Raw genomic sequence first — 12,532 nt, forward strand, 5'->3', positions numbered from 1 at the left:
AAAAAAAAAAAAAAAAAAAGATATATAGAAATGCATATATACACATATACACAGAAGGAAAAAAGTGATAAAATAAATGTAAAATGTGGATATCTTGGAAATATGGGTGGAGTATACAGAAATTCTTTGCATTATGTTTTCAACTTTTCTGTAAATCAAGCTTTCAGAATAAAATGCTCTAAAATTCAGGTACAGAAAAGTATGTATAGTAAACCTCAATTTGTGTTGAGCAGAAAGGGACCTACATAAACACAAATCGCTGCTAGGGAATATACAAACAGCCTGGGGTGGAAGGCGCACTTACCTTTCATTGTATATTCTTTTTCTTTTCTTTTCTTTTCTTTTCTTTTGAGACAGAGTCTTGCTCTGCTGCCAGGCTAGAGTGCAGTGGGGTGACCTTGGCTCACTGCAACCTCTGCCTCTGTGGTTCAAGGGATTAGCCTGCCTCAGCCTCCTGAGTAGCTGAGATTACAGGTGCGTGCCATCACGCCCAGCTATTTTTTGTATTTTTAGTAGGTACAGGGTTTCACCATGTTGCCAGGATGGTCTTGATCTCTTGACCTCGTGATCCACCCACCTTGCCCCCCTAAAGTGCTGGAATTATAGGTGTGAGCCACTGTGCCTGGCCTCCCATTGTATATTCTTTTGGGTAGTTTATATTTTTAAAAAATATTATGTGTATACACTTTTCCAATTTTAAAAAGTTTAAGTAAAAGTGCCAGTTTTTCCATTTCCCCTTGACATCCTCTTTTCCATGAGAGCTGTGCATAGCATTTCTAGGACCCAGGTGATGAGCAAGCTGTTATACCGTAAGCTTCACGGGGGCCAGAGCTGAATGTCCTTGGTGCCTTAGCATGGCTTCCTGGTAAGGACTAAGATGGAGGAACAAGCTCTGGCACTGCTAAGAAAGACCTCCAAGGTCTCTTAAGAGCTTTCCTGTAAGTGGTTCATCTCATCATTTTGTTCATTCCTAATTGAGAAACTTTTTTCTTTTTTTGACCTCCCAATCAGAGCCAAAATACAGCACCCAGTATGACTCTAAACATAAAGTAGGCCGGGTATGGTAGCTTGCCCCTGTAATCTCAGCACTTTGGGAGGCTGAAGTGGACAGATCACTTGAGGTCAGGAGCTCGAGACCAGCCTGGCAAACATGGTGAAACCCCATCTCTACTAAAAAAAAAAAAATAATAATAATTAGCTGACCATGGTGGGAAGTGCCAATAGTCCCAGTCTACTCAAGAGGCAGGAGAATTGCTTGAATCTGGAAGGCAGAAGTTGCAGTGAGCCGAGATCATGCCACTGCACTCCAGCCTGGGCAACAGAGCGAGACTGTCTAAAAATAATAACAATAGTAATAATAATAAAATTAAATTAAATACTGTCTGGGTGCAGTGGTTCATAATCACAGCACTCTAGCACTTTGGAAGGCTAACATGCGAGGATTGCTTGAGGTCAGGAGTTTGAGACCATCCTGCGCAATGTAGTAAGACCCCATCTTTATTAAATTTTTTTTTTAATTGGCCAGGCATGGTGTGTTGCACATATTGTTCCAGCTACTTGGGAAGTTGTGGTGGGAGGATTGCTTGAGCCCAGGAGATCAAGGCTATAGTGAGCCATGATCATGCCACTGAACTCCAGCCTGGGCAACAGAGAAAGACCCTGTCTAAAAAAATCAAATCAAATCAAATCAGCAAACATATAACTGCTGAGACATTTAGGCTGGGTGTGGTGGCTCACAACTGTAATCCTAATACTTTAGGAAGCTGAAGCAGGAAGATGACTCGAGCCCAGGAATTTGAGACCAGCCTGGGCAACATAGTGAGACCTCATCTCTTTTTATTTTTTTTAAGAGTCAGTGTCTTGCTGTGTCACCCAGGCTGGAGTACAGTGGTGCAATTATGGCTCACTGCAGCAACCACCTGTGCTCAAGCCATCCTCCCACCTCAGCTTCCTGAGTAGCTAGGATTACAGGCATGCACCACCACACCTGGCTAATTTTAAAAATTTCGTTTAGAAACAGGATCTCTCTGCGTTGCTCAGGCTGGTCTCAAACTCCTGGCCTCAAGTGATCCTCCTGCCTCAGTCTTCCAAAGTGCTGAGACTACAGGTGTGAGCCACCATGCCCAGCCAGACTTCATCTCCTTTTTTTACAAAAATGTATTTTAAAAATCAAATACAAAGAACCCATACTATATGATATGATCCCTTATATATGAAATGTCCAGAATAGGCAAATCTTTAGAGATAGAAATCAGAGTAGTAGTTGCCAGGGCCTGGTAGGGAGGGAAAGAGGAAGTGACTGCCAGTGGGTATGAAGTTTCTTTTGAGGGTGATGACAATATTCTAAAATTAGATTATGGTAATGGTTGCACAATTAATTATATAAATATATTTTTAAAGCATTGAATTGTACACTTTAGCAGGTGAATTTTGTGGCTTTACTTACATTGCAATAAATCTGTTTAAATAAAAAAAAAAAACTGCAAAGACATACCATTTTGCAAATATTGTTCCAGCTGGTCCCTCCTCTCATCAGCCATAGCTGTGGTCATCGCCAGATAGTACTTTGGTGGGAAAGGTGGCAGGCAACTTCCAAAGACCCGCCTTAGCTGAAAGATCCAGAAAAATACAGTTAAGGTAGGCAAGCCTCCAATTCAGAGTTGATGAGATAACTAAAGCCTTTTCTTAGGGCAAGCCCCATCCCAGCACTTTATTTCAGATTAAGCCTTCCTGGTGGCCCAAAGGAGGAAAAGAGGACAATTTTCTTTTCTTTTTTTTTTTTTTTTTGAGACGGAGTTTCGCTCTTGTTACCCAGGCTGGAGTGCAATGGCGCGATCTCGGCTCACCGCAACCTCCGCCTCCTGGGTTCAGGCAATTCTCCTGCCTCAGCCTCCTGAGTAGCTGGGATTACAGGCACGCGCCACCATGCCCAGCTAATTTTTTGTAGTTTTTAGTAGAGACGGGGTTTCACCGTGTTGACCAGGATGGTCTCGATCTCTTGACCTCGTGATCCACCCGCCTCGGCCTCCCAAAGTGCTGGGATTACAGGCTTGAGCCACCGCGCCCGGCCCGACAATTTGATTTTCTTAAGGAGGAATTTATTTCAGTATATATCCTGGAGATGTTACTAGACATATCACAGACCAACAGCTCCAGTTTAAGTTTGGTAGAGCTGAGATGTATTTTTATTTTTCATTTGTTTTACAAGACTAGCCACTGCTCACATTATACAATATTATCTTGATTTATTACACAATAGTGTCTGTGATATCAATGACAACAGGAATTTAATTCCTCAACCCTACCTCCACCAAAGCTGAACTTGACAAATGCTTACACCCCTGTTACCTAATGTGGTAGCTGCCAGGCATCTGTGGTGAATGAGTACTTGAAACATGGCTAGTTGGGATTGAGATGTGTTGTAGGTGTAAAATACATTCCAAATTTCAAAGAAAGAATGTAAAAACATCTCGCTGATAATTTTTTATATTGATTACATGTTGAAATAATATTTTGGATATATTGAATTAAATAAAATATATTATTAATATCAATGTCATCTGTTTCCTTTTACTATTTTTAACATGCCTATCAGAAAATTTTAAATTGCATAGGTGACTCACATTTTATTTCTATTGGACAGTGCTGGTTATAGAATTCCTATAAGGCTGACATATGATCCCAGTAGAAACCAGCCAGGCCCTTCTCTCCACTTACTCATATATGACCCATGACCATGGTAGTAATTATTTTTATGAAACCTAAAAAGTGGATGCATTAAAAAATAATTTTAAAATTAAGAACTAAAAGTGTGCTTCTTTATACCAGCCCCACACTTGCAGTGGCCGCTTGAAGGTAAGGCACAGAATCATTCTCCTGAAAATAAGAGAAAGGAAACCACTCAGAAACCCAGTCAGGTTTTAACATGGTACCTCTGAAGCAGGAAGGCTGAAATCTTACCATCACCATCCTCACTGTTTTAAAGAAAATGGAAGATGGAATAAGAAAAATGAGGCTGCAAACAGTAAGAATTTTTAATTCCATGGCCTTTGTCACAAATACAGTGAGTATTTGGCAAATATTTACCTTGCATAGACACTCACTTCAAAAAAGTCAAGAATCTGATGACTTCTCTCCATGCCCACTACCATTACCCTGGTCCAAGCCACTGTCATCCCCTTTCTAGATTATTGCAGTATGCTTCCAACAAGTCTCTCTGCTTCTACCCTTGACTCCTTCAGTCTATTCCTAACATACCATTTAAAGCGATACTTTATTATTTTATTTTATTTTTTTGAGACAGAGTCTTGCTCTGTCACCCAAACTGGAGTGCAGTGGCATGATCTCAGCTTACTGCAACCTCTGCCTCCCAGGTTCAAGTGATTCTCCTGTCTCAACCTCCTGAGTAGCTGGGATTACAGGTGTGTGCCACCATTTCCCAGCTAATTTTTTGTGTTTTTGGTAGAAACAGGGTTTTGCCATGTTGCCCCAGCTGGTCTTGAACTCCTGACCTCAGGTGATCCAGCTACCTTGACCTCCTAAAGTGCTGGGATTACAAATGTTAGCCACTGCATCCAACCTGAAGTGATGCTTTAAAAATCTAAGTCAGCCAGGTGCAGTCATGCACACCTGTAGTCCCAGATACTTGGGAGGCTGAGGCAGGAGGGTTGCTTGAGCCCAGGAGTTCAAGGCTGTAATGCACTATCATAGCCACTGCTCTCCAGCCTGGGCAATATAGCAAGACTCTATTATCTCTTAAAATAAGAAAAGTAAGTCAGAACATTCCACTGCCCTGCTCAAAATCCTCCTCAACTTCTTATCTCACTCAAGTAAACCCAAAATTCTTACAATGACCTAAAACTGTGCCATCTAATATGGTGGGCATTAGCCAGCTGTGAGTAAATTTAAACCTAATTAAAATAATATAAAAATTTTAAATTCAATCTTCAGTCTTGCTAGCTACATTTCAAATGCTTAATAGCCACTTAAAATATTGTAATTTGCTACTGAGTTGGACAAAGCAGATATATAGCATTTCCATCAGCACAAAAGTTCCATTGGAAAACGTTGGTCTAACATCTGGAGAGGTTATTAACTGCCTGCCTGTGGGCAAAACACAGTTCCCTGATGCATTTTTTTGGTGGTTGTTTGATTTTTAGATAACTGGAATTTGGTGCCTGCAGTTATTCATGTGATTTAAAATTTTAAAAGCTTGTATCTTGAAGAGAATACAGAATATTACAAACACTTTGGAAGACAGCTTGGCAATTTCTTACAAAGCTAAACATAGTCTCACTATATAATCCAGCAATAGGTACCCAAATGATCTGAAAACTGTCCATACAAAATGTTTATGGCAACGTTATTCATAACCCCCAAATGTTTATGGCAAGTTTATTCATAACCCCCAAAACTTAAACAACAAAGACATCCTTCAATCAGTTACTGAACAAGCAGACTGCGATATGCCCATACAATGAAATGTTATTCAGAAATAAAAAGAAAATATGCTATCAAAATACAAAAGATATGAATGAAACAAAAATAAATATTGCTAAGTGACAGATGTCAGTCTGAAAAAGCTATATACTATATGATTTCAATTATGTGACATTCTGGAAAAGGCAAAATTATAGAGACTTTATAAAAAGATCAACAGCCACCAGGTTTTGGGGTAGGGAGGTACTGAATAGCTGAAATACATGGAATTTTTTAGGGCAATGTAACTAGTCTATACAAAACTACAATTGTGGATATATGACACTATGCATTAGTCAAAATTAACTGAACTTTATAACAGAAACTTAATATTTCCAAATATTTTTAGAAATAATTTAGGAGGTTGTGGGAATCTGAGAATGGAATGTAGAATGTGATAAAACTATATTACAAATGTATGAAACCAACCCACCAAATGTGGTGAGGAAAAAAGTGCTGACCTAAGTCACTTTGAAAATGAGTGGGGTCTGTAAAACTAAAGGCAAAGAAAGTAACCATATGCAGGCATCGGACTCTGGTTGATAAAGTTGTTTCCCACAGGAGTATAGGTTAACAGCACTATACTACCAGGTGTGTATACAGAATCAAACAATTAAGTAAATGAATGGCAGACAGTGGGAGTCAGGTTTTCAACTGTTAAACAGTGGGAGTTTACACATAAGGGGAAGAGGCTAGCATGATCCGCATGGTAATGCACTAGAGTTGAATACATTAGTATGACCTAATGTTTAATATGGATACAGATGATTACATATAGAAATATTTATACATGTCTGTATACATGGGTTCATATACACACATCTATTTCCTTGCTCTGTCAGCTGACAGGACCTAGATGCAACAACACTCCAGCAGCAATGAACATCTCCAGTGCCCAGATCTTAGTTTCCAACACCATTCTACAATAAATGGAACCAAGGATCCATGGAAAAATGGCTGACTCTAGGACTGAGGCAGGAAATATACAAGATGAGCCTGGAGTATCTTGTAGCTCCAGAAAGTAAGGAAATATTCAAAACAAATTTAAAAAAATCAGGAATGGGAGTATGCCAGAGACAAAAGAGCAAAATGAAAGAGCTTCCATGGGCCAAGATGGAACAATTTGACCAACCAAGTAGTAGTGAAATATATACCCAAAGCATAAAGTGAATATCCATGAGTCCTTATAGACTTGTTATTAAATAGGAGCAACTAGACAAATCTCTTGGGCAGAAGAACATCAGATAATGTCTATAGATACTCACTCCTCCAAGAGGGGAAACATAAATCCCCACTCTAAGTATGGGCTGCATGTAGTGACTTCCTTCCAAAGAGGACACTATGGAAAGAGAGGACAAAAGAGTAACTTCATTGTGGAGAACGCTGACAAACACTACCTCACACAGGTGAATATCAAAACCTGACAAACACTACCTTGCCCAGGTGAGGAAGATCAGAACCTCACAAACACTACCTCACTCAGGTGAGGAAGATCAAAACCTGACAAACACTACCTCACCCAGGTGATAAAGATCAACATTAAGAGTGTAAGTCAGATGATAGCAGGTACCCTTGATACTATATGATTAGAGTGGCACTTTATCTCTGGGGTCTTCATCCTCTCCAATCCATAACCTCCACCTAATCATGTGGAAAATACAAGACAAATTCCAAGGATATTCTACAAAATATCTAACAAATACATCTTAGAATTATCAAGGTCATTAAAAAAATTTTTTTTTAAATCCAAGAAACTGTCACAGTCAAGAGGAACTTGAGGAGATCTAACAACTCAATGTAATGTGGTGCCCTGGCCGGGGTCCTGGATAAGCAACAGGACATTAGGTAAACACTAAGGCAGCCTGAAAAAGTATAGATTGTAGTTAATAAGAATGTATCAATACTGATTTGTTAATTGTAGTAAAGGTACCATATTCATATAGAACCTTAATAATAGAGGAAACTGGTGTGGACTATGTGGAAACCCTCTGTACTATCTTTTCTGTAAACTAACACTGTTTCAAAAAATAAAGCTTTAAAAAAAATATCTGATGTTCTGGCTTCTCTTGAAAACTGAGAAGATCTGAAATCCCATTAGGCAACTGTCTGGTGAGGGGACCTAAGCCATTCCGCCCACGCTCCATTGTCTTTCACCTGATCCTCATCTCTCATTTAAAGTACTTGCTGGTTGGCTGCAGTGGTTCATGCCTGTCATCCCAATATTTTGGGAGGGCTAGGTGGACAGACTGCTTGGGCACATGAATTTGAGACCAGCCTGGGTAACAGAGCAAGATGTTGTCTCTACTAAAAATACAGAAGATTAGCCAAGTATGGTAGTGTGTGCCTGTAGTCTCAGCTACTCGGGAGGTTGAGGTGGGAGAAAAATCTTAGCTAGAGACATCAAGTCTAAGGGTACAGTGAGCCGAAACCACACCACTGCCCTCCAGCCTGGGCCACAGGGGTGAGACCTTGTTTCAATATATTGTTTAAAAAAAAAAAAAATATATATATATATATATATATATATATATGTTGCCTGTAGCCATTTAAGTTTGTAATCTCTCATCTCAACCTAGTATTTTTTTTTTTTTGAGATAGAGTTTCATTCTTGTTGCCCAGGCTGGAGTACAATGGTGCCATCTCGGCCCACTGCCACCTCTGCCTCCTGTGTTCAAGTGATTCTCCTGCCTCAGCCTCCCAAGTAGCTGGGATTACAGGCATGCACCACCATGCCCAGCTAATTTTGTATTTTTTTTTTTTTTTTTAGTAGAGACAGGCTTTCTTCGTGAATGTTCAGGCTGGTCTCAAACTCCTGACCTCAGGTAATCTGCCCACCCTCAGCCTCCCAAAGTGCTGGGCATTTTTTTTTAAAGACAGACTCTCACTCCTGTGGCCTAGGCTAGAGTACGGTTAAACTTAGTATAAAATATTATAGCGATAATTCTGTTTCTTTTAAACTCAAGGAAATTTTTCTGCCCTTCCAGAGACTGTCAAAAGGAACTCCAGTAGGAGCATCGTCCCAGACAGGGCTGCGGAAACAACCCAGGACTGAGGCACCCATCTCTGCTAATTCCATTAAATAGAAGCAGAAATTTGACTTCTTGGCATGCAATTATTTCTTGGCTAACTGATTAAGTGGTCTTTAAAAGGCAATTGTCTTCCTTGGCCTGTGTTCATAAATGTCACAGATGTTCCTGAATTGGTTCTAATCACAGCAGCCCTGAATCAACAGGGCTGCCTGAGTTATCCATCTGCAAGGCAGTATCTTGGAGAAGATCTGAGGCCAAGATCTGGGGAAAAGTCAACAAGGATTATGGTTCTAATACTTATCATCAAGCAAAAACCCTCCCAGCAGGTTTCGCAACCTGAACTGACTTCTCAAGGGATCTTTCCCCTCCCTTCTCTGTTAGTGGTCTAAGGGGATAATGAACATAAAGGAAACTGGGTAAATGTGCCAAAAGTCAACAATCAAATCCAAATTCAACCCCACCAAAAAAGGACCTTTTCTGTGAGTCTCAGCACACAGTTGGGCTATCAAAATGACGAGTGTACTGAGAATTACCTGGTACTACGGTTAAGCCCCATCTGTCTTTCAAAAAACTATTTAAAGAGGTCAAAAGGAAAACATATCTCTTCTGCTCTTTTGTTATGTGGTGTTTTTGTTTGTTTGGGGTATTGAGGGGCTTAAGAATAAAAATATATTTTTTTAAATTCCAGAACAGTCCAGGTACGGTGGCTCATGCCTGTAATGTCAGCACTTTGGGAGGTTGAGGCGGTCAGATCACCTGAGGTCAGGAGTTCGAGACCAGCCTGGCCAACACAGCAAAACCCTGTCTCTACTGAAAATACAAAAATTACCCAGGTGTGGTGGCAGGCACTCGGGAGGCTGAGGCAGGAGAATCGCTTGAACCTCATGGGTGCAGGTTGCAGTGAGCCAAGATCACACCGCTTCACTGCAGCCTGGGTAAAAAAGCGAGACTCCATCTCAAAAAAAAAAAAAAAATCCCCAAACAATCTCCTGCACCAACTTCCCTTTTGTACAGCTCTGCCTTTTAACATAAAGAGGTCTTTACAGGCCAGTTGAAAATGTCACCTACTTCTCCCATCTTCCTTCATTCATTCACTGCCCCACCCCCACACCTATGCCAAAATGGCAATGGCCTGGAACAAATAGAATTATAGACACAAATGGTGTTTGTTTCTAATGTCGACCCATTCACCCCACCTCTCCAATTCCCCTTAGAGTTAAAAGCCCAAATTCACCAGATAAACGGCCACAGCTCAGAGTATGTGTGGTGGCGTCTAGTACCCAAGAGCATGGCCTAGAGCTTGTATATTATCCCATTTGTTCCTCAAAACAGCACGATGAGGTAGATAGATCATCAGCTCCATGAACATTGTTGTTTGCCACGTTGAGCAGGGGCAACCTCAGACTCAGAGAGATGAAATGACTTAAAACTGGGACATCCCCACCAGTGATTGGCAGAAGATGCACTCTGTCTTCTCACTGCTGTCATCATCAACACCATCATCTTTTCCACCAAATCTCTCTTGAGCAACTACCAAGGTAGAATTCCATGCTGGGCATTCCATACCCGCAAACCTTCATTTTGTCCCTTCATTCAAATATTTGAGTTTTGCTTGTAAATTATCAGAGGAGACAAAATATACACACAAAAAGAGGAAGGAGCATGACAAGGTTTAAGCACCAAGTGGCACAGGAATCAGAGAAAGGCATTTCATGCAATCAAAGGGGACTTCCTAGAGGAGGTGGGTCTGAGGTGGGCTTTGAGAAACAATTGCTCCCTTGACAGGTAGACTAAAACCAGGTGTCATTCCAGGCAGAGGAAGTGAGCCAGGCACAGACAAAGAGTGAGTCAGCCTGATAGGAACAGGAGGTATGGGTACAGAAAGAGGAGATCAGGTTAGGTCAGAGGGGAAGCAGCCAGGTGGTCAGCACTTGGCAGGGAGGACAACTGAACCAGTGCATACAGGCTGCACAGCCCTTCCCTCCTGCTGGCGAGTCCTTTGCAAGCTTTCCCAACTTGTCCGCATTGCCATGTCTGATGCTGGCAGAGTGCAAAGAAACAGAGCCCCATGGCACTTACACAGGATGACCTCATCTCTGACTTGGTCAGAATGAGTTGATTAAATGTTTCCCTCATAGATTTCTTTAAATCTATTTGGGTGGGGTGATGCTGACAAGGGCAGGGGCTTAAATCAAACGGGTTTTGTTTATCTAAAGGCACAGAAAAAGGTTGGGCCAGCCAGTTCGCACCGCAGGAAGATGGGCAGCACTGAGCAGCAGAGGGGCAAGCTGCCAGTCTTCGAGGGAGCCTCGCTGGGCACAGGACTGCAGGTGAGGACAACAGGGGGCTCAGGTCACAGCTGAGCCCATAGAAACACACCCACATCTTCCTCAGGTCCAGTCTTTCTTCATTTTTGTTTTTGTTTTGAGACGGAGTCTCCTTCTGTTGCCCAGACTGAAATGCAGCGGTGGGATCTCAGCTCACTGCAATCTCTGCCTCCTGGGTTCAAGCAATTCTCATGCCTCAGCCTCCCAAGTACTGGGATGACAGGCATGTGCCACCACACCTGCCTAATTTTTGTATTTTAGTAGAGACGGGGTTTCACCATGTTGCCGAGTCTGGTCTCAAACTCTTGAGTGAAGTGATTCACCCACCTTGGCCTCCCAAAGTGCTGGGATTACAGGTATGAGCCACTGCATCTGGCCAACCCAGGTCCAGTTTTGTGCATTAGCTCTCCACATACCCTGTCTGAGATGGACTAGAGGCCACCTCACCTGTGCCAGGTACAGCCCCTCAATCTCAGTTCTTCAACATGCAAAATATATCTAATTCTTAAAGATCACACATGCTAAAATAATAGTCCTAATTTAACAGAATGCACGGCATACAATAAAAACTTAGTAAATATTTCTTAAGGAAGTAATCAGTTAATTCAATAGATGAAAACTATTCTATCAGGATGTAGAACTTCCCAGAAAATAAACTGGAAATAAACTCATATTCCCCAAACACATACACACAGATGGGACCTTTCTACTGCTTCCTTTTTTTATAGTGCTTTATATTAAATCAGATTAAGAAATCTGAGCCGTTTCACATCCTCCACTGAATAGGAAGAATAAAAGCTAGCTGAGAAGTATCTGGGAGAGGTCACCCAACGTTTCAGTAGCAGATTTAGGGTAGCCAGATAAAATACAAGACGCCCAGTTCAATATGTACCAAGTGGTGCATGGGACATACTTATACTAAAAAAATTGTTTGTTGTTGACTTGTAATTCAAATTTAACTGGGGGATATTGTATTTTTATTTGCTAAATCTAGCAACCCTACTCAGACTCTTTTTTTTTTTTTTTTTTTCTGAGACAGGGCCCCACCCTGTCACCCACGTTGGAGTGCAGTGACACAATCTGGACTCACTGCAACTTCCACCTCCCAGGCTCAAGCAATCTTCCCACCCGAGCCTCCTAAGCAGTTGGGGACTGCAGGAGCACCACCATGCCTGGCTAATTTTTTGTATTTTTGGTAGAGACAGGGTTTTGCCATGTTGCCCAGCTTGTCTTAAAATCCCATGCTCGGGCAGTCTAATCTACCTTCCTTGGCCTCCAAAGTGCTGGGATTACAAAGTGAACCACATCCGGCCTCAGACTCTTTACCTATAAAATGAGAGTGATGACGATAATGATTGAATGCTGACCTTACTGGGGCTTGCTGGAGCAAAATCCTATGCCTGGAACTCTCATGACAAAGAGTAGTCGTTGGATGCCTGGGGTCAGGGTGAGTAGAGGGGACTGAGAGCAAAAAGGATGGAGGGGCTAGCTCATAAGGCTATGTAAAAATTAAGCTATCACAGGTAAAGTGTTTGGTGCCAAACTCAGCACACAGTAACTGCTTATTATTTCGGATTAATAATAAATGCCAGTAGCCATCTAGGATGTAAATAGTTTCTTTTAAAATATAGCAGTTTGTATAGAAAGGGAGAAAATGATAAGTAATATAAGATATATGGAAGTTGGAAACTAGACAAT

General features: G+C 41.4%; 1 protein-coding gene across 3 annotated transcripts in view; it reads right to left on the bottom strand.

Moving 5' to 3' along the window:
* Positions 1-12,532, bottom strand: part of SNX31 (sorting nexin 31) — a 69,801-nt gene that overhangs the window by 54,575 nt on the left and 2,694 nt on the right. For all 3 annotated transcript variants that reach the window (XM_017519692.1, XM_017519693.1, XM_017519691.1), the window contains exon 3: positions 2,495-2,609. In XM_017519692.1, the coding sequence (XP_017375181.1) occupies positions 2,495-2,609 (115 nt within the window). The remainder of the gene's footprint in view (positions 1-2,494; positions 2,610-12,532) is intronic.

Source organism: Cebus imitator, unplaced genomic scaffold (genome assembly GCF_001604975.1).
Source record: "Cebus imitator isolate Cc_AM_T3 unplaced genomic scaffold, Cebus_imitator-1.0 Scaffold767, whole genome shotgun sequence".
Taxonomy (NCBI): Eukaryota; Metazoa; Chordata; class Mammalia; order Primates; family Cebidae; genus Cebus; species Cebus imitator.